Here is a 27,903-nt window from a genome sequence, read left to right as displayed (position 1 = left end):
TACCATACATGTACAATTTTATTTGACCAATCACTAATTTCTCCTTTTCCTTCTTTTTTTCTTTCTTCTCTCATGACCAGAGGGCCTGTGATTTTTGTTTTTTCCTGATTTTGTACTGCTCATCCTGTTTTTATTAAGTTATCCCCCTTATTTTGGGACAGGGGGACCTTCCCCTCATCCGCTTCACACTTCAGTGCCACACAATCCCTTTTGAATATGCAAGGTTAGTGGAATTTCCCACTACAAAAACATCTTTTATTGCAAAAACACAACTTTGTTTCTCACAGGGTGATTTCTATTGTCAGTTCTCTCTCCACCTTGGTCAGGGACTGACGAGATTAAACCACGGACCTGCAGTGCTTTGAGCTCTCGTGGTGGACGTGGGATGGACGGACATCACCTGGGGGGCTTGGGGACGTGGTTTATTGGTGACATCGGTGGTAGGGGATGGTTGGAGCAGATTGATTCGTGGAAGAACTCTACAACCCAAAGCAAATGAGTTATAAAGTAGTTATGTGGCTTATTAGCCCCCAAAGGCACGCGTGCCCCAACGTGGCAACTTGCCGTGGTTATACGCAGTGTAGATTTAGAAATGCATGAAGTTTCCCAATATGCCAATAAATATTCATAACCTATCCCCTGCTTTGTATTAAAATTAGCTCCAAGGAGTCATTTCCATAAACTCCTCCCATCTGTGCAGTGCCTTTTGGTGGTGGTCACTGGGGGGCCGTGGGGATGAAGGTTGATGCCTCCTCTTCATCACCCCCTGCCTTTGTACAGACTCAGCTGCTCCTCGGCTCCTGCCCAACCCACAGAGTCGGTCTCGGCTGGTTTTTGAGGCAGATTCCTCATTTTTGTCAGGAAACGTCCTCTGTGAGTGACCCCGAGACCCCTCATTTCGGTTAATTTGCACAGCAGCAAGCCAAGACACCCAGCAACACCTAATGCCATTAAGCGACCCCCATTCTCCCATTCCTGTCTTTAATAACGACTGCTTTATTTAGACACCACTAATGAGTTTAAGCAATCCCCCATTCTTCTACCCCCGGCTTCAACTGGTGCTGGGGGTGGCTTACTGGGGACACTGGTGGCAGGGGGACATTGGACAAGACCTTGGAGGGCTCTTCCAGCTGTGGTGGCTCCGTGACCCCATGACAGAGCCCCCAGGACCCCACCAAGACCCCACAACCACCCCCTTACAGCCCCCCCACCCCTCCATCCCCAAGGCATGGAAGCTTCGAGAAAAAGCGCGCGCCCCGCCGCCCCGTTGCCTAGCAACGCGGAGCGGGGGGGTGCTGCCGTGCGCATGCGCCGTCTCCGCGTTGCTAGGCAACCGCGTCCGTGGATGCGCCGCCGCGCTTCTGCGCATGCGCGGCGGCGCCGTTGCCTAGCGACGGGAGCGGCATGAGGCGAGGGGCGGGCGCGGAGGAGGCTCCGCGGGGCCAGGCCCCGACCCCGATCCCGACCCCGATCTCGGCCCCTCAAGACCCCGACACCGACCCCGATCCCGGCCCCGGCCCCGAGGAGCGCATCGCCGCTCGCCGCCGCCGCATCGCCGCCCGCCTCGATGCCAAGCGCCGGTGAGGAACGGGGCGCCCCCCCCGGGGCCTTCTCGCGGAGGCCTGACAGGGCCAGGCCCCGCTCCCAACCAGTGCCCCAAAACAGCGCCGATTGCAGCGCCTGCGCCCCAAAATCTGGCGTCTGGTTGTGGGTGGCTTCCTTTTCCCTGAGGTGGCACCCCCGCAGCAGGACCAGCTCGCCCTGAGTTAATGGGCTGTCCTGAAGGGTTGTTAGGCACTGGAAGGGGTTGCCCAGTGGTGGAGTCGCCATCCCTGGAGGTCTTTAAAAGACGTTTAGATGTAGAGCTTGGTGATATGGTTTAGGGGAGGACTTGGTGTTAGGTCAGAGGTTGAACTGGGTGATCTTGGAGGTCTCTTCCCACCTAGATGATTCTGTGACCAGTGACTTTCTGGACCAGTGGCTTTCCAGCTGCGGGGGTCAGAGCCTGGATTTGGGGACCTCCCTGGGCTGGAACTGCACCAGGGCATTGTCCCTTCCTCCCTGCCAAGTGGTTTTGGACCGGGCTTCAGCAATGCCACCCCCCTGAGCCAGAGTTCTGGGCAGCATCCCAACATCTCCTCCCCAAACAGAGGGAACCACAAGGTGCTTGGGAACCCCATCGCCAAACCTTAACAGTAATGTCCGCTTCCACCCCAACTTTTCCTCTCCTCTGCCCAGGCAAGCCCTCGGAGAAGATGAGGAGCCAAAGGAAGAGGTTGAGGAGGAGGAAGAGGAGAGGAGGAGCCACAAGGAGGTGGAGGAGAGCCAGCAGGTGCGGCAGTGGGACAGGAAGGTCCTCTCGTGTCCCTGACCTGTAGGCATTTGCTTTTACCCTTCTAGTTTTGTGCAGTTCCCAGTGTCACAGCAATCTTGACGTGAAAAAATGCAGCGACAGAAACTCCTCGGGAGCGGGTGGGAGGTGATTCCTGGGGTGAATCCTGAGCGTCCCTCCTCCCAGAGCTCAGCTCTCAGGGCGTGATGCGTGCACCACCTCCTTCACAGAGGCTGGCCAAGCTGCTCTTCGAAGGCACGCAGATGGTGACCAACATCCAGGTGGCTGCGGACTCGAGGGAAACGCAGAGGAGGGCAGAAGAGGCAGAGCTGAAGCAGCAGAGGTAAGAAATTGTGCTCTGGGTCTGCACCGCTGGGAAGGACAGCCCCCCTGGGCTCTGGTGTGTGAGGGGTGGGAGAAACGTGAGGCTGTGCTAGTCTGAGGAATGGGATATTGATGTTTTCACAGCGAGAGTGGTCAGATATGGGGTCAGGAGCCCCTGGTGTTGTAGGGATCTTCCTCCTTGGAGATCCTCAGCCCTTGTCTGGACGAGGCCCTGCACAACCTGACATCCAAATTGATCCCATCGTGCCCAGGACCTGATGATTTCCTGAGGTTTTTCCAACCTCATTATTCTCTGATCCCCCTCTGTGCAGTCTCCGAGGCGCTGGCTCTTTCAGCCCTGCCTGCAGGACCCCGAGATCAGCGGGGAAACACCAAGTCCTTGCTCCTAGCTGCCTTTGGAGGGCACTGTAGGAACAGTTTGTGGCAAACTGGCTGTAGCAAGAGCTCTGACCCTTGCTCAGCTGGGGAAATCTTGAAGGAACCAGGAGCTGTGCCCATAGAGGAGGTTTGGGGGGGGAAAGCTGATGCTCTGCTGACATCTGGAGGACACTTTTCAGATTAAATCATGCAGGGGAGTGCTCCTGTGGCTTCGTACGTGGGGCAGGCCACTGAATCATGTCTGGAGCAGCTGAAGAACTTGCTGCCCTGCCCCAGCTCCCAATTTACCTTGTCCTCCCCACTGCCTGCAGGCTGAAAAAGCTGGAGAACGAAGCCAAGTCCAGCGCCTACGAGTTTGAGAAGATCGCCTCCAAGTGGGCCTTGGCTGAGGACGTGACAGTCCCGCAGGAGCTGTGGCAGCTGCTGAACCAGCAGCAGCAGCAGTGCGCACTGCTTCTGGAGGAGAAGAACAAACTCATCGGTGAACTGCAGCAGGTAGCACGGGGACTGTGTCAGTGGTGATCTTTCCTCCCACTTTTCCTCCTACCCATCCCTGGGCTCTCTATCCCTTCGCCCTCATCCCCTCTTCCTTTTTGGTAAAGGTAACATCTGGGTTTACACTTTGTTAGCCCCTGAGGCTTCCTAGAAAAATGAATCTCTCCGATTTCAGCATCTCCTCTCCTCCTCCAGGAGCTGAAAAACAAAGACGAGCAGTACGTGCAGGCCGTGAAGAAGCAGTCGGATGACATCCACCTGCTTTTGGAGAGGATGGAGGAACAGATCCGGATCATGCTGAAAACTTACCGCCACAAACTGCATCACATTGAGGTACAGGCCCCTTTGGTGGAGGGACAATCCAGTTAGAAGGCCTGCAGTCGTTCCTTTCTCCACATCTATGGCAAAAAAAGCCTTAGGCTGACTGCTGCCCAGAGCAGTAGAGCTGATATTTTGGGGAATGAGGCTGAAATATGGCTAAACAAGAGTGCTGGACGGTGCTGAGTGCTGAGGGGCTGGTTTATGCAATGCTGTGAGTGGCTGTGGTTCAGCACAGAGCAAGCAGGGAGCACGTAGAAGCTGCTGCTGCCTGCTGGCTGGTCATCCATCTCCCTAAAAGCCCAAAAGCTGCCTTGGGGTCATTTAGCCTTACGTTTCGCAGAGCACGGGAACTCCAACTTCACAGATCGGGTTTGTATTTGCTAATGAGTAAGGACATCTCCTCTCATTTAACGTCGTTAGGCGAAATCAAGTGGCTGCCAGGCCAAGCTCCACTCCTAAACTGCAGACAGCGATTTGGTACTGGGTCTGGCTGGGATGAAGTCAAATTTCCACAGATTTCCAGGGAATTCTCGGGGCTACCCAGCACCGGGGCACCTCTGGGCTCTGCATGGGACTGCAATGTCAGGTTTCTGCCTGTGAGAGGAGACATCAGGCCAGCGTGTGCAGCACCAGATCCTCTCCTGATGAGGACTAGCATGAAATTGTCACTGAGAGGTGCCAGTGCAGGGCTCTGTCTCTTTTACAGAAAGCTTTTGAGTTCGAGCGGCGAGAGCTGCTGGACAGCAACAGGAAGAAGTGGGAGGAGGCCATCCAGGCCCACAACACAAAAGAGGTAACGTCCCCACCAGGTACATAAAAGTTTCCAGGCCCAGAGCTGCTGTCTGGCAGTGAGCTGCCGTGAAAGACGAGTGTGTGTGGAGGCATCTGGCTCCCTCAGACAGAGGGGCAGTTTTCAGACTGCTCTGTTAGGGAATTATCTGTGCATGACCTTGCTTTGTGCTGGCTGAGGGAGCTGTGATCGTGAGAGGAAGCTGTCCCCATTAATGTTTGGTGTTCTCCCTTTTGCCCTCAGCTGGAATACCTGCACGCCCGCATGAGGAAGGTGGAAGAGTTTGAGAAACAGCTGAACCAGCTGCGGGTGCAGGATGAAGAGGAGTACAACAGCATGAAGATCCAGCTGGAGAATGACGTGCAGGTAGAGGAAGGGCAGACGTGTGCCATGGGGGCAGCTCCCCCTGGGTTTTTCGTTGTACTGCTGGCTCTGGGGGGCAGCTTAGACTCCTGTAGCACGTGAGCTAGGAGGTGTGAAGCAACTGGGAAGGCTGACAGCTTTGCTACGTCTGGGACAGTGATTACGAGGAGAATCAAATAGATTCAATAATCTAGGCAGTGCACCTCTGCCTTTCCACAATTTTTCCCTAGGCTGTGAGGTTTGGCACCCCACTGTTTGCCCCAGGCTGTGGGGTTTGGTTTTCCCCAGCATTTTTTCAGCCTGAAAGGGCAAGTGCAGGGGGACAGTCCTGACCCTGTGCCTTCTTCATCTGATAACCCAGAGGGTGTAAAGTCCCAAACCAGCCCTGAACCACTTAGGGAGGGAGGCAGCAGCACGCTGGAGATCAAGGTTCACAAATTATACTGCTGCTGGTGTAAAAATCGAGCTGCAGTTTCAAGAAGGTTTTATATTCGGCAGGGAAGTAACCGTTCCTCTCCACTTTGTACCTACAGGTCCTTGTCCAGGTTTGGCAACACACTAGGGAGTAGGGGGGGAGAGTCTTGAGCAAGCAAACAAATGGCCTGTAATAAAAGGATGAAGGACTGGCTCTGTTTAGACAAGGGGAGAGGTTTGTGTTGGGAGATTTGTCTATAAATACGCACGGTCTTGTGTGGTGGAGGAGGAGAATGACTTCCCCGTGCTAGATACAAGTAAAAGTTAGGGATTTGGGTTTGGTAGGGAAGATTTAAATTAACATTCAGATCACGGTTTGAGATTTCAAACCTAGAAATGACAAGGATTTGTTTGGTGGTTACCACCAGTGTCTGTGCCTGTTTGCTGTTCTTTGATGCAGGGTTTTAGGAGTAGCATGAATAAACTCCTGCTGGGCCTGGCTTGGTAAAGGTGCTTGCTCAGTGGGGCAGAGGGACGAGCAAGATTTCTGTGACAATTTGTTGTGGTTTAACCCTAGCCGGCAGCTAAACACCACACAGCCGTTCGCTCACCCTCCTCCCTCCCTCTCTGGGATGGGGGAGAGAAACAGGAAAGTGAAGCCCGGGAGTTGAGGTAAAGACAGTTTATTAAGGCAGGAAAATCATAATAACAATAATAATAAGAAGAAGAATGATAATAGCACTCCTGCTAATAATGTGTACAAACAAGTGATGCACAATGCAATTGCTCACCACCCACTGACGATGCCCAGCCTAACCCCGAGCAGTCCAGCCCTCCTCCCCCTGCCCATCCGCCCCTATATATTGTTTAACGTGACCCCATTTGGGATGGAATACCCCTTTTGGTCAGTTTGGGGTCGGCTGTCCTGGGTCTGTCCCCTCCCAGCTCCTGCTGCCAGGACAGAGAGAGAAGCTGAGACGTCCTTGGCTTGGTGTAAGCACTGCAACAATTAAAACATCAGGGTGTTATCAACATTCTTCTTATCCTAAGCCAAAACACAGCACCCTACCAGCTCCTGGAAAGAAAATTAACTCTGTCCTAACTCTTTATAGCCCAGACTTCACCTTTCCAGTTCAAGAATAAGACAAGAGACGTTGGAAGCACCGACTTCCCTCGTTAACAAGTGACATCATTGTCCCGAGGTGTCTCTGAAACAAGAGCTTAGTCAAGAGCTAAAGCTGAAGACCCATGTTTTTGAGGCTAATGAGTATTCCCCGGTTTTATTAGATGGTAATCAGCATTTTAATGATGGGGTTTGGGCTGTGGCTTTTCTCCACCTGCTGCAAGGGGAACATCCCTCGGCCCTGCAGGGATTTGCCTTCATCATCGCTTCAGTCAGGCTTTGATCCCAGGCAGGTGGGGCTGCTGCTGGGTGCCGTGCAGGTTGTTTGTACGCTCCCTGTTGCACACAGGGCTACTCAGGAGAGCCCTGAAGCAGGTAAAGCAGGTACCAACGTGCTCCTTGCCTCTCACCTGCAGCTTGGACCCCTTCTCCTGCCCTCACAGCCCCCCTGGGCAGAGAGCCAGGCTCTCTCTGAGCATCTGGTGCAGAGTTGGGTCTCTCTGCTCTGCAGTTTGCTGTGACCTTGAGGGAAATTCTTCCCTCAGAGGGCGGTGAGGCACTGGCACAGGCTGCCCCGAGAAGCTGTGGCTGCCCCATCCCCGGAATTGTTCAAGGCCAGGCTGGACGAGGCCCTGAGCAACCTGATCTGGGGGCTGGCATCCTGCCCATGGCAGGGGGTTGGAATTGGGGGGCTTTGAGGTCCCTTCCAACCCAAACCATTCCGTGGTTCTTTCTCGGCACAGCTGAGCCTGTAATTGATGCTTTAATACTGTAATTGATGCTTTAATACGGGGCTACGTAGCAGCTTAATTCACTTTTACTCAATTCAACTCGCTTTCTGTTGTGGAAGAAATCTTTCTGGGCCTCCCCAGTAAAAGCACTGTGCTATAAATTTTTTCAGGATCAGTTTTTTGCCTCCTCTTCCACATGGAACGTGCTCAAACAAACAAATAAATTAAGCAAGGCCCAAGCACTGCCTCTCATCCATCCACACAGCCACGCTGCCCACACCCCGCTAAGCCTGGGCTTCCCCTGATCGCATCCTCTCACGTCTCCTTGAGCTTATTTATGGCATTTAGGGCTGACAGTAGAGCAACAATCGTACATGGGGCACGATGCCTTCCTGCTGAAAGCAGCAGCCCCACGAGACAGCAGCAATCAGCCCCGGGAGCAGCTCTTCCTTTCCATCAGCTGTTGAGGTGCTGAGAAGCCAAGAAAGATGTCTCCATTTCGGCTGTGGGGGAAAAGGGGAGAGCTCGCTGTCTGCTTCACGTCCTCCAGGCTGCACAGCGAGACCCCGTGCTCACAAATGCATCAGTGCAGGAAGAGAAGTGTCGGTTGTTTTGTTCTGGAGCTCCTGCAGTCACTCCTCTGCGTCCCTTCCTCCAAGTTTTGAGCCTTTTGGTTAATTAAATGAAACTGGCAGGAGGGCAGAGGTCCCAAAGGCACTCAGTTCTGAAAACTGAGATGAAAATCATGAAAATCAGCAGCCAGGTTGAGGAGCGAGGCCCGTGTTAGTGCCTCAGTGAGCATAAGCTGGGTACAACTTCAATCCCTTCTCCTTTCCCCAAAAATGGTCCCGCAGCGTGGACAACCAACATCTCCATCGCTCACCATGCATGCCACGTGGCCGGCTGGGAGAAATTGTGGGAAGATGGGGCTTGGAGGTGCAGACTTAGTAAGACCTGGGCTTCGGTGTGACTTTTGCTCGTGGCCCAGCTCGTTTTTGTGTTTTCTGAAATGCCAGAACCTGGAGAGGCAGCTCCAGCAGACCAAAGCCGCCTATCTGCTGAACCAGGAGAAGCTGGAGTACAACCTGCTGGTGCTTAAGAAGCAGGATGAGGAGAACACCATCATCAGATCCCAGCAGAAGAGGAAGATCAACAGGTAACAAAAACATCCCTGGAAGATGGGCTCTGCCTTACGCACTGTCACCTCCCAGTATTTTTTTTCCTTTTTTCTCTTCTTTTTTCTCTTTTCTCTTTTCTCTTTTCTCTTTTCTCTTCTCTTCTCTTCTCTCCTCTCCTCTCCTCTCCTCTCCTCTCCTCTCCTCTCCTCTCCTCTCCTCTCCTCTCCTCTCCTCTCCTCTCCTCTCCTCTCCTCTCCTCTCCTCTCCTCTCCTCTCCTCTCCTCTCCTCTCCTCTCCTCTCCTCTCCTCTCCTCTCCTCTCCTCTCCTCTCCTCTCCTCTCCTCTCCTCTCCTCTCCTCTCCTCTCCTCTCCTCTCCTCTCCTCTCCTCTCCTCTCCTCTCCTCTCCTCTCCTCTCCTCTCCTCTCCTCTCCTCTCCTCTCCTCTCCTCTCCTCTCCTCTCCTCTCCTCTCCTCTCCTCTCCTCTCCTCTCCTCTCCTCTCCTCTCCTCTCCTCTCCTCTCCTCTCCTCTCCTCTCCTCTCCTCTCCTCTCCTCTCCTCTCCTCTCCTCTCCTCTCCTCTCCTCTCCTCTCCTCTCCTCTCCTCTCCTCTCCTCTCCTCTCCTCTCCTCTCCTCTCCTCTCCTCTCCTCTCCTCTCCTCTCCTCTCCTCTCCTCTCCTCTCCTCTCCTCTCCTCTCCTCTCCTCTCCTCTCCTCTCCTCTCCTCTCCTCTCCTCTCCTCTCCTCTCCTCTCCTCTCCTCTCCTCTCCTCTTCTCTTCTCTTTTCACAGGCCAGTGACCTCTGTCCCAGCCCATCCCAGGGCAGGGCCGTCCCCAAAGCACTTTTTAAAGCTACCAGAGGGGAAACTGTGCCAGCTGGGTCAGGCTCAGTCACACCTTGTCACTGAGTAGTCCCTAGCAGACAGACAGCCCCAAGTCCCAAAGCCTTCATCCACACTGGATTTACCCAAAGGCGCCTCTTTGGGAATCCCCAGCTTTGCTGTCCCCTCTTCAGGCTGCACAGCTCACTGAATAACCTGAGGACAAAACTGGACAAACAAGAGAAGCAGTTCAGAGAGGAGAACCAGAGCCTGGCAGCCGACTGCGAGCGCATCACCGGGCAGTGCAAGGAGGTGCAGAAGAGGATGAGGTGGGCTGCGTGCTGGCCACCCACCCCGATGAGGCCTCAGAGTGAGGTACGAAGGGAAGCTGACTCGTTTTGGGGCTGCCGTGGTTTTTTTCTCTCTTCTGCACAGGCATTTTGCTGCCAGCGACGCTGAGAAGTTCACGGAGCTCTGGCTGATGAACGAGGAGGAAGCCAAGAGGCTGATGCGGAAAGCCCTGGATGCGGATCGCATCATTCACACCCAGCAGCTGGGGCTGCCCTGGGAGCAGCCTCGCCACTGGTTCCTCAACAACATCGGCCCCCTCAGGCGTTGCAAGGCGAAGAGGATGGCCACCAAGCTGGCTGCTGAGGTCCTGGCAGGTGGGACAGAGCCCCTGGCACCCCTGTGGCACCTCACCTTCCTCCGTGAGAGCCTCTTCTGTCTCTCCCTTCTGTCTCTCCTGGCTCTGCCATCACAAGTTGGGATCTTCCTGACTCTGTGAGCCCAGGCAGGGTCTGGAATGTGCCCAGCTCTGAGTTGGCTCCTGCCGAGCCAGCCTGGGGAGCCAGCATCTCCCAGTTCCAAGTGAGCCAGCTCGCATCCTGGGCTCTTTGGGGTCCTTTCCAGGTCTCAGGGAGCAACTGGGATTTCTCTGGTGACTCCCACAGTGGCCAGTGCTGGTTTGGGGAGTGTAGTCAAAGCATCTAAAGACTTTTGCTCGCCTTTTTTCTGCGTTTCAGAGAGCAGCTGTGGAGGAGAGGAGGAGAAAGCGAAAGAGGAGGAGAAAGAGAAGAAGGAAAAAGTGGGCAGTGGAGAAGGAGGAAAAGAAAACATAGCAAAGGCTGAGAAGGAAGACGTGAGTGATAGAGAAGGAAGAAAAGAAAGCACAGCAAAGGCTGGGGACAGAGTCACACCTCTGCCAAACATCTCCAAGAAGACTGCCAAGAGGATCCTGGAGCTCCTGAGCGACGAGTCGGTGAGTGGCGATGCAGCACCTGCCCTGCTCAGGAAGGGCAGGCTGCAGGGGGCTGAGTTCTGGACATGAATGCAGACACTGCTGTTTCTATGCTTCCTCTGTGTGTGTCTCCCAAGGGTTTCCTCATTGAGAGAAAGCTGCTGAGGCCTCTGCGTGCGCTGGGAAAGCACGAACGCACCCTCCTGAGGCTCGACTCCATCTTTTCGGTGAGTTCTCAGTCCGCAGAATCATCCAGGTTGGGAGAGAGCTCCAAAATCACCCAGTCCAACCTCTGACCTAACGCTAACCTGAACCAGATCACCCCATCTAAACCCGTCAGGGGCTGCAGGGATGCGTTTCCTTAGGGAAGGCTGGCAGCCACGTGTGAAAGCTCTGTGTGGAAGACACAATGGCCCAAGAAATGGCTTTAAAAAAGCATCTGGGTGCATTTCAGGAGGGACAAATAGATACAGGCTGGAAAAATCATGTCCCAAAGGGTGGGAGGCAGCCAGGGAGGCAGCTCTTCTTCCAGGCTGCACATTAAGCACTGGGAGAAAGGAAGCCACGTGTCACACACAGAGCCATGAGGGTGTCATAGTGGTCATGGTGTTTTTCTCTGCACTGCTCAGGCCGCTTCAGAGAGGGGGTACAAAATCCCAGAGTGGCCTTCAGAGCCTTGTGGGGTTGTTGCACAGGGCAGGAATCGCTTCTGCCACGTGTGGAGTGGGACTGAGCTGCCCGAGGGGGGTCCAGCTGGGCTTGCTGGGGGCTCTTTGTGGCAAAGAAGGGAGAGAAGCACCCCGGGAGGGCATGAAGCACCGTGGCCAAGATTTCTTCTTGGCTCAAGGCCATCCTGCTGCTAGTGAACACCTCCAGGCTCCCTCTGTCTATTCTCAGACACTCCCAACCCCAGAAACCTCTGGCTGTCTCACACAAACCCCTTCTCACCTCTCAGCCCCTCTCAGATCCTGCACAAGACCCTAAAAAATGCAGTTCTTTTAGCTCCCCCTCCCGTGTTGTCTCAGAGATGTTCCTCTGCTCCCCAGGCCCTCGAGATCGACAGCGAGGACGAGCTGCAGCGGCTGGTGGATTTCTTCCTGAAGTGCAAAGCCCAGGAGGAGCCTCTCAGCCAGGTGGGACTGCAGAGGCAGCAGTGGGGAGAGCCCACGCTGAGAAAAGGGGAAGCAGAACATCACCTGAAACCCCAGCGCAGGCAGAAATGGGGCACGGGGCATCGTGGTGACCCCAAAACGTCTCCCCAGGCCTGGTGTGGGGAAACCAGGCCAGCAGCACAGCCCCAACCCATCCAGGAGCCTGTGACGGGGCAGCAGTGGAGGTGGAGCTGGGTTGATCCCAACAAGACGTTTAAACCATGTCCCTCATTTAGCAGTTGTGTCCCCAGGGATGTCACCACTCGACCTCCGAGCTGGAGAACACCCTTTCTGTGTGGAGAACACACCATTTTCCGTGGTGCGAGCAGAGCCTGCGGCAAAAAAATGAGGCTGAGGGGTTGTGAGGATCTTCTGCAAAGCTCCCCAGGGCCTCTCCCACACGAGTTGTTGCCCGAGCTCCCTAAATAATGCTAAAGCTGCGGGTGGTTGGAAGCCCAAGGTGGCTTTTTGGGGAGGAGGAGGTGGTGCCCAGCCCGCTGACCTTCCCTCCACCACCAGGGAAGCTCGGGTGGAGAAGATGTCACGGATTTGGGGGAGGACAGAGCGGGCAGCGAGGCCGGTGCCCGGAGTGCTGAGCTCAAACCTCCTCAGGGACCACTGGGCTCCCTTCCATCTGCCTGCATCCATGCTGACGATGTCCTCAGGATCCTGAAAGCATTTGTTCGGGGTTTTGACAAGCCGAGGTAGGACGAAGGGCACAGCAGAGCGGGGAGAGAGCCAAACAATCACTGGGACAAAGGGTTTTGGGGTTGTGCGGGCAGGGTTAGGGGATGCTGCATCGCCCTAGAGGCAGCTGCGGGGTCGTGCTCGTCGGTGTGATGATGATGAAGGTGCTCGGTGCAGCTGAAGGCTACGGGGCTGTTTGTCACCCCCGAAGGACAGCACCCCTGGGGGCTTTGTTCTGGGTCCCTCAGGGAGAAAACCAGGGCAGCAAAGGAGGCGCTGCAGGTTCGGGACAGCTCCGAGGATGGGGAGTACTGGGAAGCCCTGGCACACGTCATCCCAGAGACAACCCTGAAGCTGTGGGACGCGCTGCTGGTGGCTCTGGAGGAATATTAGTGAGTGGCCCCACCTGCGTGGGGGTGCTGGCTCTCCGTGGTGCTGGAAACCACCCGAAAACCCCCCAGCAGGGAGGTGGAGGTGGCTCAGCTCCCCGTATCCCTACAGATGGGGTTTGACGTGGATCTCTCAGCCCCCAGAGACCCCGCTGACACCTCCCCGCGTGTCTTTGGGGTCGCTTTAACTCTGCCTTCCCCTCACAGCAACGTCCTGACGCGGAGAGCCGGCCTGCTGGCCGAGCTGGCTGAGCTGCAGCAGCAGAATTTGGAGCTGTGCCTGATGCTGGAGCGCTGCAGCACCTCCGGGGTGAGCCTGGGGTCCCTACAAACAGGGGACACGGAGCTGTGATCCCACACGAGAGGGGTTTTCCAGCACGGGGACGTGTCCCCAAGCTGCTCCTCACCGTCCCCACGCACGGGACGTGGCGGCAGGGACCTGGGTGCCATCACCATCATCTTCCTCTCCCCGCAGGTGACCAGCAAGTTGCTGTCCCCTCCCGTGCAGCGCCTGGACCCGGAGCTGCTCTGCCCCTGGGGGGCACGGTGAGTGCTGGGGGCTCTTTTCTGCCCCAAAACTGATGCTGCAACGAGCCAAAGCTTCCCAACTGGGGCTAATAAACCTCTCCTACACCTGGGCCAGGCGTGTGCGTGTACTTTCCATGCGCTCCTCTCCCTCTGAAGGTGCTGGGGGGTAGGATTTCCTGCGATGGGAGCCAGAGCAGCACATTTGTAGGACCCCTCCAGTCTGCCTGAGCCAGGATCCCGCTCCCCAGCCCCTTCCAATCCTTCCCTCAGCGTTAGCCTTGGCCACAATCCCGCTGCCTGTCCCTGCAGCTCCCCGGGGAGCACTTTGTGCTGCTGGAAAATCCCTTCCAGCACTTCTGGGAAAGGCTGCGGGGTCTTTTTCCTCGCAGCCTCCTCCCAAACATCCCACCTTCGATGATTTTTCCCTCCTCGGTCCCCGCTCTGTACCCAAATTCCCCATTTCTGAGGCGATAGCAGCCCAAAGCAGTGCCATGGGTGGAATTATCTCAAAGAAGGCTGCGTCGCATCCCTCCCCCTCCATCCTTCACCCCAGCCACGTCTCACTCCCAGCTCAGGTCTCCCGACAGCTTTATCTTTTAACCTTGACTCCCCAGCACAGCACCAGCCCTTTCTCACCGCACGTGCGTTCCCGAGCAGCACAACACCCTTTTTTTTATTTTTTGCTTTTTCTTTTTACCATCTGCGCCCTTGAAAATAGTTCTCCCCCTCCTCCTGCTCCCCTACTGGGACACCTGATGCTCCTTATGGGGCTGTTACCCTATGGGGCTGGGAACACCAACCCCAAGACAATCCCCTCTCCCCATGAGGATGCTCCGAGGGCAGCAGCGAGCCCGGAGAGGGGGCCGGGCCGGCTGCCGTGAGCCCTCCCCGTAGCCCTGCCTCTTCCCACCCCGTTCCGCCTCCCGGGACACCCTCGCTGCCTTCAGCCCAGCTCCGAGCCCCGCTCTCGGGATGCTGCCGGCCCCCGCACGGCCCCCGCATCGCCCCCCACGCCGGAGGGGACGCTGCAAGCGCTGCCGCTCGCCCTTTATAAGGTACGGGGCAACCGGGGAGGGGACGGGAACCGGGGGGTCTGGGGACCGGGGTGAGGGTCTGGGGACCGGGGTGAGGGTCTGGGGACCGTGGTGGGGGTCCTGGCATCGTGGTGTGGGGGTCCTGGTACTGGGATGGGGGTCCTGGCACTGGGAAGAGGGGGTCCTGGTACCGGGGTGGGGGTCCTGGTGCTGGGATGGGGGTCCTGGTACTGGGATGGGGGTCCTGGCACCGTGGTGGGGGTCTGGGCACCGAGGGGGGGCACCTGGGGTAAGGGAACAGCCCCCGGGGTGGCACCGGGGGCGAGGAACCGAGCACCGGGGGCGAGCATCCGGACCAGGAGAAAAGCACCAGGATCCGAGCACATCACCACGGGACTTGGGGGGGCTCTCCAAGGGATAAAGGGGGGGCTTGGGGTGCTTTTACCGGGCTTGGGGTCGCGAGCCCCTACCCCATAGCATCCCGGAGCCCGCCCTGGCCAGCGGTGTCACTTAGGGCCGGTGCCCAGCTTGGGAGGGAGCCGGAGGGGGTGAGTCAGAGGCAGGAAGCCGATTGCATCAGGAACGGGGCTGGTTTTCCACTCGGGGTTCTGGGAAACCCGCTTTTGGCCTCCCTCCAAGCCTCCTTATCCCCCCCACCCTTCTTATTTCTTATCCCCAGCGCCATGGAGAAGGGAAGCAGCCCCCCGCCCGGCAGCTCGGTGACTTTATCTTCGTCCTCCACGTCCACCTTGAAGGAGGAGCTGCTGTGCCCCATCTGCTACGAGCCCTTCCGCGAAGCCGTGACGCTCTGCTGCGGCCACAACTTCTGCAAGGGCTGCGTGAGCCGCTCCTGGGAGCACCAGTACCACCTCTGCCCCGTCTGCAAGGAACCCGCCTCGCCCGACGACCTCCACGTCAACCACACGCTCAGCAACCTGGTGGAGATGATCCTGAAGGAGGAAGGGCAGCGGCGGGGCCGCCCGGCCGCCCTCTGCGCCGTGCACCACGAGGAAGCCAAGCTCTTCTGCCTGGACGACAAGGAGCTGGCGTGCTTCTCCTGCCAGAGCTCCAAGCAGCACGAGGGCCACAAGATGAGGCCGGTGCAGGAGACGGCTGCGGATTTCAGGGTGAGATGATCTGGGGAAAAATAAAAAATTTAAAAAAAAAGGGGATCGGTTGCATGGGGAGCGCCCCGAGAGCTGCACCCAAGTTGGGTGGGTCCCCAACGCCGCTCCTGCCCCCGCTGCCGACGCTCTGCCTGTCCCTGAGGGCTCAACGCTTCGCCCCAAAAAAGCCTGCGGGGAAGGGGAGCTGCTCCAAGGGCTTGGGAGGGGTTTGGAGAGCTGCCCGCTCCCCGCGTGTTTTGTTTTGTTGGTTTTTTTTGATTTTTTTGGTTTTTTTTTTGGCTGAGCTGGATCCGGCCGTGCCGGTTATTGCAGCAGCAGCGGCGCCTCGGGGCTGGGAGCGCTGATTTTTATTTTTTTTTTTTGGGGAGGGGTTCGCGCACAACCCAGCCCCAGAGCCAAGGGGGATGTGGGAGAGGCAGCCCCAGCCCCGTGGAGCCACACGGGGAGGAAGAGGAGGAGGAGGAGGAGACAGGGCTGGGGCCAGGGCCCCGTGCCAGGACCCGCGGCTGCCGTGACTCAGCCCCGCGGGGAGCACGCCAGATTTATTTCAAATGTCGCGGGGACGGAGCCGGCTTGGCGTGGCGCCCACGGTGCTACAGGCACGGGGGAAAACCAGGATTTGACAGCGTGTTGAATAAAAATAAAAAGGGTTTAATAAAAAAAAACAGGGTGGAGGACTTGCCGTGGAGCAAACGTCCTCCGGCGCACGGCCCCCAGGTGCGGGTGGGCAGCGCTGGGTGGCTTCGGCTGCAGGAGGGGAAGGAAGGGCTGGGCTGAGCGAGGATCCTGCTGCTTAACCGCGTCCTGCCGGGGTTGGGGCTCTTGTCTTTCCGCATCTGAAACCCGGGGGCGTAGGCTCGCGAGGGTCCTGAAGGCGTCTCCCCCCCGCAGGCCAAGCTGAAGAACATGGAGACCTCCCTGCGGGATAAAGTGAAGGATTTCGGGACCGTGCACCGCTGCTACGAGTCCATCTCCAAACACAACCAGGTGCGAGGCTGGAGCTGGGGTGGGGGCGGCCACACGGTGTCCCCTACCCCCCCCCGGGGCAGGGTGACAACGAGCCCAGCCCCCTCAGCGAGGAGGGTGATGCCGGGAGGAAGGCCTCAAATGTGGCTTGGGGTGGTGCCCGCCTTGGCAGCGGGGCCGTTTATTTGGGGAGGGCAGCTCCCAGCCGGAGGAGAGCTCTGGTTCCATTTTGGGGCGGATTTAGGGGATCTTAGGTGTGCCGAGCACACATGAGATCCCGAAGGGAAGCTGTGAAATCCCCACCCCGGGCAGGTGGAGGCCGTGCGGCTGGAGGAGCAGATCAAGAAGGAGTTTGAGAAGCTGCACGAGTTCCTGCAGGGCGAGCAGAAGGCGCTGCTGTCCCAGCTGCAGGAGGAGACGCGCCACAAGCGCGGCCTCGTCGAGGGCAAGATCAAGCAGCTGTCGGACGAGAGCCGGGCTCTGCTCAACGAGGCCTGCCAGCTCCAGGACGACCTCAAGGAGGACGATTACACCTTCCTCATGGTAAAACCCCACCCCGGGTGCTGCCCTGGGGTCCTCGTGGCTCCCCCAAGCGAGGCCACAGCGGCGCTGGGTGATCCTCAGGGTGTTTATAACCCCCCCGGGACCCCGTAGGAGCAGAGGTTTGATGGTTTGGTGTCTTCTTCTCTTTCAGACCCACAAGAACCGCAAGCGCAGGTGAGTCCTGGCCCCGGTTGTGTCCCCTGTACCCCTGCCCGAGGCACAAAACGAGGTCTCTGCCCTACACAACGTCCTGTACCCTCACGTCCCCTCCTGCTGTGGCCTCTCAGGGCAACGTGCTCCAGCAGGACAAGGTGCTGGGGGCCCCCACGGGTGCCTCAGGCAGGGTAAAAACGCCCAAAAATGAAGCAGCATCGCAGGTCTTGGGGTTGAAGCGTTAAAACCCCGATAGCTGCAGAGGGACACGGGTGGGATTTTTGGTGTGGGGACTTCCCTAGCGTGATTTGCAGCCCCATCCCTGGGATGAGAGCAAAGTGGGGACCCCGGAGCTGGGGCAGGACCTTCTCTTGCTCTGCTCATGCACCGAGCCCTGCTGGAGAAGCCAGCCCAGGAGGAGAAAATGCAGGGTGCTGGTAGGAAAACCCCCTGTAGAAACCCAGGGTGCCAAAAGGACCCCCCCCTGCCCCCTGCCTCCACCCCGACCCGGCTCCATCCTGCCCTAGGATCGCCTGCACGGTCGAGGAGCCCGAGGCCGTGGCCTCAGGGATGCTGATCGACACCGCCAAGTACCTGGGCTCGCTGCAGTACAACGTCTGGAAGAAGATGCTGGACAACATCACCGTGGGTGAGGCACCAGGGGACGCGGGGGGGGGGCCCCAAAAGGGCGAGAGCAGCCTTTGAACGGGGCTGTGGGTGCTGGGGCAGTTGTGCCTGCCTCTGATGGGGCTGGGGAGACGGGGATTGGGTGCAAAAAGGTGCTCGGGGGCACTTAAACCCCTAAAAAGAAGCCCCAAAAAGTGCATTTCTCCACGCGGGCGCGGGCTTGTGCCTTTGGTTGTCCCCAGAAAGGAAAGGATGGGTGGGTGGGTGCTTATAGGGCCACGCTCCCCCCGTAAAGCTCATCCCCGTGGCAATCCAGGCTCAGCCCTCCTAATACAGGTGTCCCACTGCAGTCCCTTTCAGCTTCGACCCCAACTCCGCCGCGGGCTGGCTCTCGGTGTCCGAGGACCTGACCAGCGTCACCAACGGGGGCTACAAGCTGCTGACGGAGAACCCCGAGCGTTTCACCTCTGCCCCTTGCATCCTGGGCTCCCGCGGCTTCTCCGCCGGCTTCCACAGCTGGGAGGTGGACCTGGGGGGCATCACAAACTGGCGGGTGGGGGTGGCTCGACCCCGGGGGCGAACCCCTTGGAATTTCCACCACGACGCCCGCTCTGGTTTCTGGTACCTCTACCGCCTGCCCACGGACGGCGAGACGTGCCGGGCTTCCAACGCGGCTCGCTCGGAGGCGACGCTGGGTGAGCTGGGGAGGCTGCGGGTGGAGCTGGACTGCGACGAAGGGGAGCTCTCCTTCTACGACGCCGAGCGCAGGACCCACATCTACACCTTCCACGAGAAATTCGGGGGCACCGTCTTCCCCTATTTCTACGTGGGGGCCACCCCGGTGGGCGCGCTGCCCAGGGCCCTGCGCATTTGCCCCCTCCGGGTGCGCGTCCAAGAGGACGCCCCCGTGTAGCTGCCACACCTCTGCCTGTGTCCCTGTGTCCCGTTTTAAGACAAGCTTTCCCTGGGAAAGAAAAAAAAAAAGAAAGGGGAAAAAAAAAAAAGAAGAATTTATGTATGTACCGCCTCTGTTTTTTTTTAAATCTTTAATAAACGTCGGGTTCTGGTATTGCTGTGTCAGCGTTTCTCAGCAGCTGTCCCCGGACCGCTCTGCCTCCTTTCCTGCTCTTCCAGCAAAAGTGAGCTCAGCCCTCGCAGCCTGGGGGTTGTAAATAGAAAATGAAAGCAGCCGGGGGGCTTTCCAAGCTCGGGGGCTCCACGTGTTCCAGTAAAACAACCCAACGGGGACGGCTGGGAGAGCAGAAAAATAAATAACCAGCAGCGGGGACATTGGTGACAGCAACGTCCCTTCTTTTCCTTTAAGGGACCTTTCCAGAAATCCCCCAGATGTGCACTTTGTGTTCGGAGGCTCAGGGGTTGGAAAAAAGGGGACAAAAAGCTCCTCCGGAGCCGGGCTGCCGACCTCGGGAAAGCCTGGAGGAGCGGCGGGGACTCGGCAGCGGCCACCCCGTGTCCCCAAATCCCCTCCGAGCACCCTGAACACCCGTGGGTGTGAGGGCGGTGATTGATCAATTTTTACTTTGCGTCGAAAAAACCTTTTCCCCTATAAACCCCAGCCTGGTGCCGAGGCCACCCGGGTGCCCCCAGCATCACCCAAATCCCCCAAAAAACGGGACAGCTTCCTCGGGCGGGTCCCTGTCCCCTGCAGGATGGCCTTGGTGCCCGTGCTGTCCGGGAGCTGCGGGCAGGATGATGATATTAACGCCGGTTTCCATGGTTTCTCCCCATTTGCATCGGATGCTCCTTAGGAACCGGAGCTGCTGGCAGGAAAACAAAAGGGAGACGTCGCTGCGGGGAGGGAAAAAGGGGGGGGGGCTGCGGCGTGGGGGGCAACCCGGGGGTCCTCCGCCTCGCTTACGTCAAGCTGACGTGATCCCATTCCCCAGGAAAATCGCTGTCAGCATCCCCTTTCCTTCCCATCCCCATAGGGACGCTGCCCATCGCCCCCCAGCACACCCCCGAGCTGGCGATGCTTGGAAATTCGGGCACCCCCCGTCCCGTTTGGGCACAAAAAGCAGGTTTTGGGGGAGCAAAGTCGCCTGGGCTCGAGCAGGAGGAGGCGTTTTGCTTTGTCAGGCCCGCGGGGAACGCTTCCCCGCAGCATCTGGGGTAAAAAAAAAGGCACCGAGGGGCGAAACGAGGCATCGCTGGGGATCACAAAAGCGAGACGCTTTGCCTTTTTCTGACCAATTTGGTGAAAAATAAAAAATTCTTTGGGGGAAACTATGAATTAACGAGCTACTTAGCTCCCTCAAACTGATTTTTAGTGGAATCAGGGTACCTGCTCCTTCCCCAGAACTTAATTTCCCTCCCGCAGAGGCAGCTGAAGGCTCCCAATTTATTTTCCGTCCCCGTTTCTGACTTATTTTTGGCTGCGGGAGCTCCAGGGGTTCCCCAGCCAAACGCACGCAGGACAGGATCGATGCCCCCCCCCCTCATCCTCCAGCTTGGGGGGCATCCCCGACCCTACAGACCCCATATGTTCCCCCATCCCCAACCCCACACCTCCCTGCATCCCCCCCAGCTGGGCACAGAGCTCCCCAATGCCATTTTGGGGGGGTTTCAGGGCTACAACCCCCCCGGGGGGGTCTGAACCAGCTGCCATTCGCCCCTCCCCTCCATTTAGCATCCAGAATTTATAGGGACAGCCGAGATTTCGGAGAAGCAGGCGGCTCCCCCATTGGCTCGCGGCCGGGCGATGATGTCATTTCTGCCCAATCTGGGGCAGGGCGGTGCTTTTTTATATATATATATATTTTTTTTTTCCTTTTTTTTTTTTTTTTTTTAATTTTTATTCTCCCTCCCTGCTTTTTGTCCCCTCCCCAAACCCCGGAGCCCTCAGCATCCTTTTTGGAGGCTCGGAGCCTCCGCTCCCAGGGGGCTCCCCCAAACCCCTCCGAGGGGGACCCCGGTTTGGGAGGAGCTGGGAAAGGGAAAGGGAAAAGGGAGGAGGGGGGGGGGGGGCTGGAAAAAGGGGCTGAACAGCCAAAATCAGGCAGTGGCCCAAATGCCACGCGTGGGGAGGACGAGGAGGGGTCCAGGGGTGTGGATCTGGAAGATTTGGGGCTGAGCTGGGGCCGCACCGAGGCTGCAGGATGTGCCCAGGGGGGGAAAACCTTTTTCTGTCCCCCCCCCCCTTTTGACCCCATAGCCGGGAAGGTTTGGGTATCAGCACCGGGGTGCTGCCACACCGTGGGGCTTCTCCCACGGCCTCGACTCCTTTCCAGGGTTTTTTCCTCCCCGCCACCAATTTCGTGGCCACCTTCTCCCCCAGCCCCATCCCACCTGGAGCTGGGGACAGCCCCGTGCCACGCTGACCCCCCCCTGTTCCCCTCATCCCCCTTGGGGACAGCCCCATGTGGATGGGAAAGGGTTGGCACGTGGCAGGTCCCCAGAGCCTTGGGCAGACCCCAATCTCCTTCCTTGGCCTCCTTTTATTTTTTTTTGGGCCTCGTTTAGCCAAAATTAGGATGGGGAGAGGCTGCTGCTGCTGCAGGGAGGCCGCCGAGGTGCTGTGGGGTCACCGAGCGTCACAACCCCACCTGGGGGCTCCAGCACCGAGCCCTGTCGCCCCCCAAAAAATTCTTTTCCTTTGGGATTGGGGTGTCAGGGATGTGTTTGGCACCTCAGGGATGGGTTTGTGCCCTGAGCCTGGAGCTCAAAGGAGGGATTGTGCAGGGTCCCCCCCCCCGTGGGGTGCCACGCGCCCCGGTGCCAGCCACGTCCAGGCCCGTCCCGCTCCCCGCGTGGTCCCCACAATGGTTGTTTGTCCCTCTGCCACATGCTGCAGCTCGATTTTTCCCCCCCCCTCGCCCCCTCTGCGTGTTTCTTTCCCTCCTCGGGTCCCCACAGGTCCCACGGGGGTCCCACAGCCCCCACACCCGCGTGGGTGCCAAGGTGTGCGCCCACTCGCCTCCCCCCAGTGCACGGGATCGCCCTGTCCGATTCCCCATCCAGCTTCGGGGGGGGGGGTCAGAAATGCCCCAAAATTAAACAAATCGGGCCCCAGGCCCCTTTTCCCAGCACTAACACAAGGGTGCTGTGCACCCATGGGTGCAGGTGCGTGCCAAAGCGCGTGCAAGCACACGAGGGGGTGCCGGGGGCACGTTCCCGTTTGTGCCGCCCCTTGGACCCCGTCACCATCTCCACCAGTGTCCCACAGAGCCACGGACTGGTTTGGGTTGGAAGGGACATTTAGGACCAGCTAATTCCAGCCCCAAACCTGCCAGCACCCCACATCTCCCCCCTCTGCCTGCTCTGCGCCCCGCTGCTCCCCCAGTTCGCTCCCTTTGCTCTCCCAGTTCGCTCCCTTTGCTCCCCCAGTTTGCTCCCTTTGCTCCCCCAGTTTGCTCCCTCTGCTCTCCCAGTTCGCTCCCCCTTCTCTCCCAGTTTGCTCCCAGCTTAACCAGCCCTACCCAGCTCAATTTTGGGGGGTCCGACCATCACACCAAACCCCACCTCCCCGCTACGGGGAAGGCAGCTCGTGCCAAATATTTGGTGTTTCACCAAGCTGTGGTCACCCACGCTGTCACACCACTTTCCATCCTGGGGTTGTAGGGTCTGCAAAGCCACCCGCCGGGCATTTTATTATGGGGGGGGGGGGAAAACACCTCCCCACAACCCGAAACCCGCGGTGTGGTGGAGGAGATGGTGCCTAAATATACCCGCACGGTCCCCCCTGGGTGCCGGGCTCGTGATTTTTTGCTTTCGACATAAATAGGCCAGGGTGAACCGAATTGGGGTTGGTGGGGAGGGCACGGAGCTGGCGGGTGTCCTCACCCCGCTCGCCCAGGGGGATGTCACGCACCGAAATAGGTTCGGGATGTGGGATTTGGCCTCGCCGAGCTCCCATCGCCTAATTTTGGGGGCAAGAATCGGGCCTCACGCGCTTTTGGAAAGGGGTCACACACACCCGGTGGCGTCCCAGCCCCGGGAGGATGGAGGGGACATCCTATAAAAGATGTCCCCAAAGGCTTTGTCGTGGTGGGGGGCGCTTTGTCCCCACCTGGGGACATCAGAGCTGCGGGGTGTCCCCGAGCCCCCCGCGCGGGGAGGTGCCCGCAGCCACCACCTCCCGACCATTGTCACTTTGTCACCTCCCAGCTCCGTCCTGCTGGGCCATGCACGACCCCCCCCATCCAAAGCTGGGACCCCGCTGGGTGCCGGCCCAATTCTGGGCTCAAACCCCGCAAAAATAAGAACTAAAACCATATTTAAAAAATAATAAAAAATCCCATTTCCAAGCGTTTTCCTGCCTTCCGCGCTCCCGTTAATTTCATTTTTTTTTTTAATATTTTTTCGCAATTAATTTTTTTAATTTTATTTTACAATTTTTTTTAATTTTTTTTTTAATTTTTTTTTTTTTTTTTTACCTTTTCACCCGAAAACAGCAGCCGGCCGTGACGTCACCGGGCTGCTCCCCGGTTCGCACGGCTCCGGGCCAATGAACGCGGCCGCGGGGCTGCTCCAATCGGCGGCCGGGGAGGTGATGTCATTAAGGGGGGGGGCACCCAAACCCCCCCCTTTTTTTATCTCCCACCCCCCCAAACCCCCCCCGGGGTGGGGGCAGCTCCTCCGAGCCCCCCGCGCCCGCGTTAAATGAGCCCGGAGAGCGCCGAGCGGCAGCGCTGGTGCCGGCGGTGGGGTGAGCGCAGAGGGCTGGGGGGGGGGGAAAAAACCCCAAAAAAAGGGGTACGGGGGGGTAAATAGGGGATGGAGGGATGTAAGGGGTGGGGGGGGAAAGGATTCATTGGGAAATTTGGGGAGGGAGGGCGTGGGAAGGGGGGGGTCGCCCTTTGGATGTGGCTTGGCTTTTGTCCCCCCTCCAGCATCCTCAGCGGTGGGGGGATTCCTGCACGCCCCCACCCCATTTCTTGATGGTTTTTTGGGGTAGAGACCCCCTCTCGGTCTGGCATCCCCCCCCCCATAACCTCCCCTCCAGCCCCCTTTGCAGCCCCCTCTCCCTTTTTTTATTTTCCCCTCCCCGCTCCCCCGAGCGCAGGGCTCGCAGGATGGGGTCCGCAGCCCCCACCCAGCCTTCTGGGGGGGGGGGGCATCCCCAAGCCCCCAGCACCCCAAATTATTGCAGGCTGCAGGAAGCCCCCCCAAAATATTTATTCCAAGCGGGGGGGGGACACCAGGAAAAACCACGGCGCTGAAAGCTTCGAGGAGGGGAGCGGGGAGCCCCCCCCCAGACCCCTCCATCCCCGTCCCCATCGCTCTGCGAGGGAAAGGGGCAGGAAAGGGGGGTGTCCCCGCTGTCCCCGTCCCCCCCCCAGCAGAGATTTGGGTGGGATGTGGGGTCACCCCGCTGGGTTTGTCTCGGGCTCCCTCCTGGCCACGTGCGCCTCGCCGGCATCGCCTCCGCGCCCTGGATTTGGGCAAGGTTTCATCCTTGTTGGGGGGGGGCACAGCGGTGATGGAGCCCCCCCACCACACCCAGCTCCACCATCGGGGCTCAGCGGGGTGGAAACCTCCAAACCCCAAAAAGGGAGCTTCGTCCTGCAAGGGGGGAGCAGGGCTGGTGGCCCCCCAACTCTTCCCGGTGGCCCCCGACCTCGATAGGGGGGGGAAAAATGTTGGGTTTTATCCTCCAGCCAGCACGGGAGGGGTGCCAGGAGGGCTTCTGGAGCCCCAAATTCCTCCGAGCTCCCCCACGCAAGCCCAGGGAAAAGGAGGATTTGGGGTGGGAACGCGAGGAGGGGGGAGAAAGCTTCCAGGCGCCGCCAGATCCCCGTGCACAGCCTCGTGCGGGCACACGAGCCACCAGAGAATCCCCACCCTGCCTCGCCTCCACGCCTCACAGGAGCCAAAAAAAAAAGGGTTTTAAAGGCAAAACCCTTTGGGAAAGCCCTCAGAGGGGTCTCACCCCCCCCGGGGGGGTCGCTAAAAAAGAAGGGGGTGTCTCCAGGGAGGTGTCCCTGCAGGCTGCCACCTCGTTTTGTCCCTTTTTTTCCTCCCCCACGCGGCGGCAGGTTGCTTGGAAAACGCAGAGGCGATGCAAGAAGGGGGGGGGGTGCCGGGATTTTGGGGGATCCCACAGGATGGATCGGGGCGTGCTGCGGCTGGGGGGGCCCCCATAGACCCCCCCAGAGCCTCTTTGCCCCGGGATGCCCGCGGGGAGGTTGCTGGAAGGCGCGGATTTGGGTCCCCGTTTTATGGGGTGGCGGCACGGGCGGTCTTGCAGCTCGCGCCCCAGCAGAGGCCGTGCAAAAGGGGGTGCACTTTTTTTTTTTTTTTTTTGTGGGGTGGGGTCTGCGGGGGTGGGTGTGCAAGTGCACGCTGCTCCCGGCACGGCCACGCACGTGCACGCGCGTGGGACGTGCGGGTGTGGGATGGGGAAGGGCTGCGTGTCCCCGAAGCACGGTGCCGGCTGCTGCCATCGCACCCCACCCGTGTGTCCCCATCACCTCGCACCAGTATGTGCCCATCGCACCAGTATGCGCCCATCACCTCGCACCAGTATGTCCCCATCACCTCACACCAGTATGCGCCCGTCGCACCAGTATGTCCCCATCACCTCCCACCAGTATGCGCCCATCGGTGTCCCCTCGCACCGCCCTGTCCCCGTGCCCCCTCCGCATCACACCCCCATCCTCCCACCCAAAATCCCTGCCCACGAGGCCGTGTGTGTGCACCTACCCCCCCCCTCAGTGGGATATTAGGGCCGGGTGAAGCCCCCAGCCCCCCCAGCACTCATCCTGCCTTTTTTTTTTGCCCCCCCCCAGCCCCCAGGATTGCTCTCTCTGCAGACGCCCGAGGATCGCCGCGCCATGACTCTGGCTGGTACGCAACCACTGTGGGGTCCCACGGGGACAGGGCTGCGTGCCCCCACCTCTGACACCCCCCCACACACACTGGGGCACCCCCCCAAACCCCTCACCCACCCAAAAAGCCCCGGGGATGGCTGACATCCCAAGCTGACCCCTGCTTTGGGGTGCACACAGCCCCCCGGGGGTGCCATCCAACGGGGTGTGCGTGTGGTTCGTGCACCAGGACAGGCGAAACCCCTCTTTTAAAGGCACCCCCATCATTGCGTGCCTCAGTTTCCCCACTGCACGGTGTCTTTGCTCACCTTGCATCACCCTGCTGTAACCTAGCAGACCTTGCCAGCCCTATCCCAGCCCGTCCCCAGCACACGGCAGCCCCTGCCCAACGCCGGGCAGGACCCCAACCCGCTGACCCCACTCCCACACTTCTCTCCCCAGCTTACAAAGAGAAGATGAAGGAGCTGCCTCTCGTCTCCTTGTTCTGCTCCTGCTTCCTCTCGGACCCCCTGAACAAACCGGCGTACACCTATGAAGGTAGGAGCCCCCGTGTCAGGGCACCCACAGCTTCTCTGGGATGCCCCCAGTGAATTTTCTTCCTTAAAGCCAATCCAAATCGACCCTATTTCAAGTTTCAACTATCGTGCCTCCTCCTGGCACTACAAGCTCAAAAATCTTTCCATATTTCTCGAAAGCCCCCTTGTCAGGGCGCTTGGGGGGGGTCTCCCCAAAACCTTCTCCTCTCCAGACCCCCTCAGCTTAAGGGCTGAGCTCCCTTCACCCCCCGGGACCCCCAGCTAGCTGCCCCCCATCCCTTCATCCCCCATGACGTGGGAGGATTTGGGAGGCACCCGTGCCAGCAGTCAGCCCTTGCCCCTCTCCCAGCAGACACCGTCGACCTCACCTGGTGCGTCATCTCCGACATGGAAGTCATCGAGCTCAACAAGCGCACCTCGGGGCAGTCCTTCGAGGTGATCCTGAAGCCCCCCTCCTTCGACGGCATCCCCGAATTCAACGCCTCCCTGCCCCGGCGGCGCGACCCCTCCTTGGAGGAGATCCAGAAGAAGCTGGAGGCGGCGGAGGAGAGGAGGAAGGTGGGTGCGGAGGTGGCGCCCGCGGGAGCGCACCCCGGGGGAGGTGACACGGGGACGCAGCCTCGTGCCCATGGCACGGCCACCGCGGGGGGACATCGCTGAGTTTGGAGGGGGTGGTGGCATCGGGGGGGGAAGGAACCCGTGGTCCCTGTGGTCCCTGTGGTCCTTGTGGTCCCTGTGGTGCTCGTGGTGGCCACGGTGCCCACGGCCACGGTGCCCCCTTTGCCCCCCGCAGTACCAGGAGGCCGAGCTGCTGAAGCACCTGGCGGAGAAGCGGGAGCACGAGCGGGAGGTCATCCAGAAGGCCATCGAGGAGAACAACAACTTCATCAAAATGGCCAAAGAGAAGCTGGCGCAGAAGATGGAGTCCAACAAGGAGAACCGCGAGGCGCACCTCGCGGCCATGCTGGAGCGCTTGCAGGAGAAGGTGAGACCCCGGCGGGGTTGGAAGGGGAAGGGGAAGCACTGGGACACCCATCCGGGCACCCCGCATGGCTTGTGGGGTGGCACGACCCCCTGGGGACACCGCCGAAGGGGGGTTGTTAGCCAAAATCCAGGTCCCACCGGGGCGGGGGTGACCCCAGCGGGCCTGGCGTGTCCGTGCTGCCGTGCCGCCGCTGTGTGCAGACCTCTTCTCTCTCCCCCGAAGCAGGTCTGCTCCCAGCCTCAGCACGGAAGGTCCCACCACCCTCACCACCTCCAGCTCCCTCCAAAACATCCCTTCTGCAAGGAGCTCGCCCAGTGCCCTTCTCCAAACGCCTCGGCCAGCCCTGGGGCAGAGGCAGAGAGCACGAGATAATGACGGACAATCCGAGCTCGCCCCATCTCCTTTTGGGGTTCCCGCTCCGCCTTGTCTGGCTGACGTCTACCTCCTAGATAGAGGGCGAGGACAATCTTTCAGCCTGTCCCCGAGTGCCTCCACGGTCCTTAAAACCCTCTTAAAACCCGGGGAGGAGAGGACGCAGTTGACCCACCGCTGTCCCTCCGGGGACGAACCTGGCCTCGCGAACGCCCTCGGTGCCTTCGAACCCCTCCGAAGCCGCTGGCCCGCCCGTGGGGCCCGAAGCCCGGCGAGCTAACGCGTCTCCCCCCTTCCCTCCCACCCCCCCCCCCCAAACCCTCCCCCCACAGGACAAACACGCAGAAGAAGTGAGGAAAAACAAGGAGCTCAAGGAAGAGGCCTCCAGGTAAAGAGGCGATGCTTGGACTGACAGCTCCGGGGAGGTGGCGGAGGCTGCCGCAGCGCGAGGCCGGCCGGTGGAAAGGGGACGTTCCTCTGCTTTCTTTGTTTGTGAATGTACAGAGTTGACCAGTGAAGCCATCCTAGTCGTTTCGGGGAGGGTGGGGAG

At 59.1% G+C, this 27,903-nt stretch overlaps 3 protein-coding genes across 8 annotated transcripts; all 3 read left to right on the top strand.

Moving 5' to 3' along the window:
- Positions 1-1,404: 1,404 nt before the first annotated feature.
- Positions 1,405-13,245, top strand: DRC1 (dynein regulatory complex subunit 1; the record flags this gene model as incomplete). Its single annotated transcript, XM_082756215.1, has 17 exons — positions 1,405-1,580; positions 2,239-2,332; positions 2,563-2,675; positions 3,367-3,550; positions 3,746-3,883; positions 4,578-4,664; positions 4,905-5,027; positions 8,309-8,448; positions 9,423-9,557; positions 9,664-9,893; positions 10,317-10,489; positions 10,606-10,695; positions 11,515-11,601; positions 12,139-12,323; positions 12,555-12,698; positions 12,903-13,005; positions 13,171-13,245. The coding sequence occupies 17 exons, from the start codon at positions 1,405-1,407 to the stop codon at positions 13,243-13,245; spliced, it is 2,277 nt and encodes a 758-aa protein (XP_082612341.1).
- Positions 13,246-14,154: 909 nt separating this feature from the next.
- On the top strand, positions 14,155-18,742 carry TRIM35 (tripartite motif containing 35). Of its 2 annotated transcripts, none has more exons than XM_082755502.1 (7): positions 14,155-14,278; positions 14,937-15,384; positions 16,276-16,371; positions 16,663-16,893; positions 17,045-17,067; positions 17,574-17,695; positions 18,024-18,742. In XM_082755502.1, exons 1-7 carry the CDS (start codon positions 14,196-14,198, stop codon positions 18,584-18,586), a joined length of 1,566 nt encoding a protein of 521 aa, XP_082611628.1. In that variant the 5' UTR covers positions 14,155-14,195; the 3' UTR covers positions 18,587-18,742. The 2 variants fall into 2 exon arrangements, with proteins under 2 accessions (XP_082611628.1, XP_082611627.1); XM_082755501.1 differs by having other exon boundaries at positions 16,240-16,371.
- A 7,164-nt stretch (positions 18,743-25,906) lies between these two features.
- STMN4 (stathmin 4) lies at positions 25,907-27,745 on the top strand (the record flags this gene model as incomplete). 5 transcript variants are annotated; one of them, XM_082758104.1, is made up of 4 exons in its annotated part: positions 25,907-25,997; positions 26,349-26,554; positions 26,790-26,981; positions 27,686-27,745. In XM_082758104.1, the coding sequence occupies exons 1-4, from the start codon at positions 25,916-25,918 to the stop codon at positions 27,743-27,745; spliced, it is 540 nt and encodes a 179-aa protein (XP_082614230.1). In that variant the 5' UTR covers positions 25,907-25,915. The 5 variants fall into 5 exon arrangements, with proteins under 5 accessions (XP_082614230.1, XP_082614231.1, XP_082614227.1 ...); XM_082758105.1 differs by having other exon boundaries at positions 26,346-26,554; XM_082758101.1 differs by lacking the exon at positions 27,686-27,745 and adding an exon at positions 27,207-27,353.
- Positions 27,746-27,903: the final 158 nt, after the last annotated feature.

Source organism: Aythya marila (genome assembly GCF_965140915.1).
Source record: "Aythya marila genome assembly, chromosome: 3".
NCBI classification, from domain to species: Eukaryota; Metazoa; Chordata; class Aves; order Anseriformes; family Anatidae; genus Aythya; species Aythya marila.
This window is presented reverse-complemented; position numbering and strand designations above follow the sequence as displayed.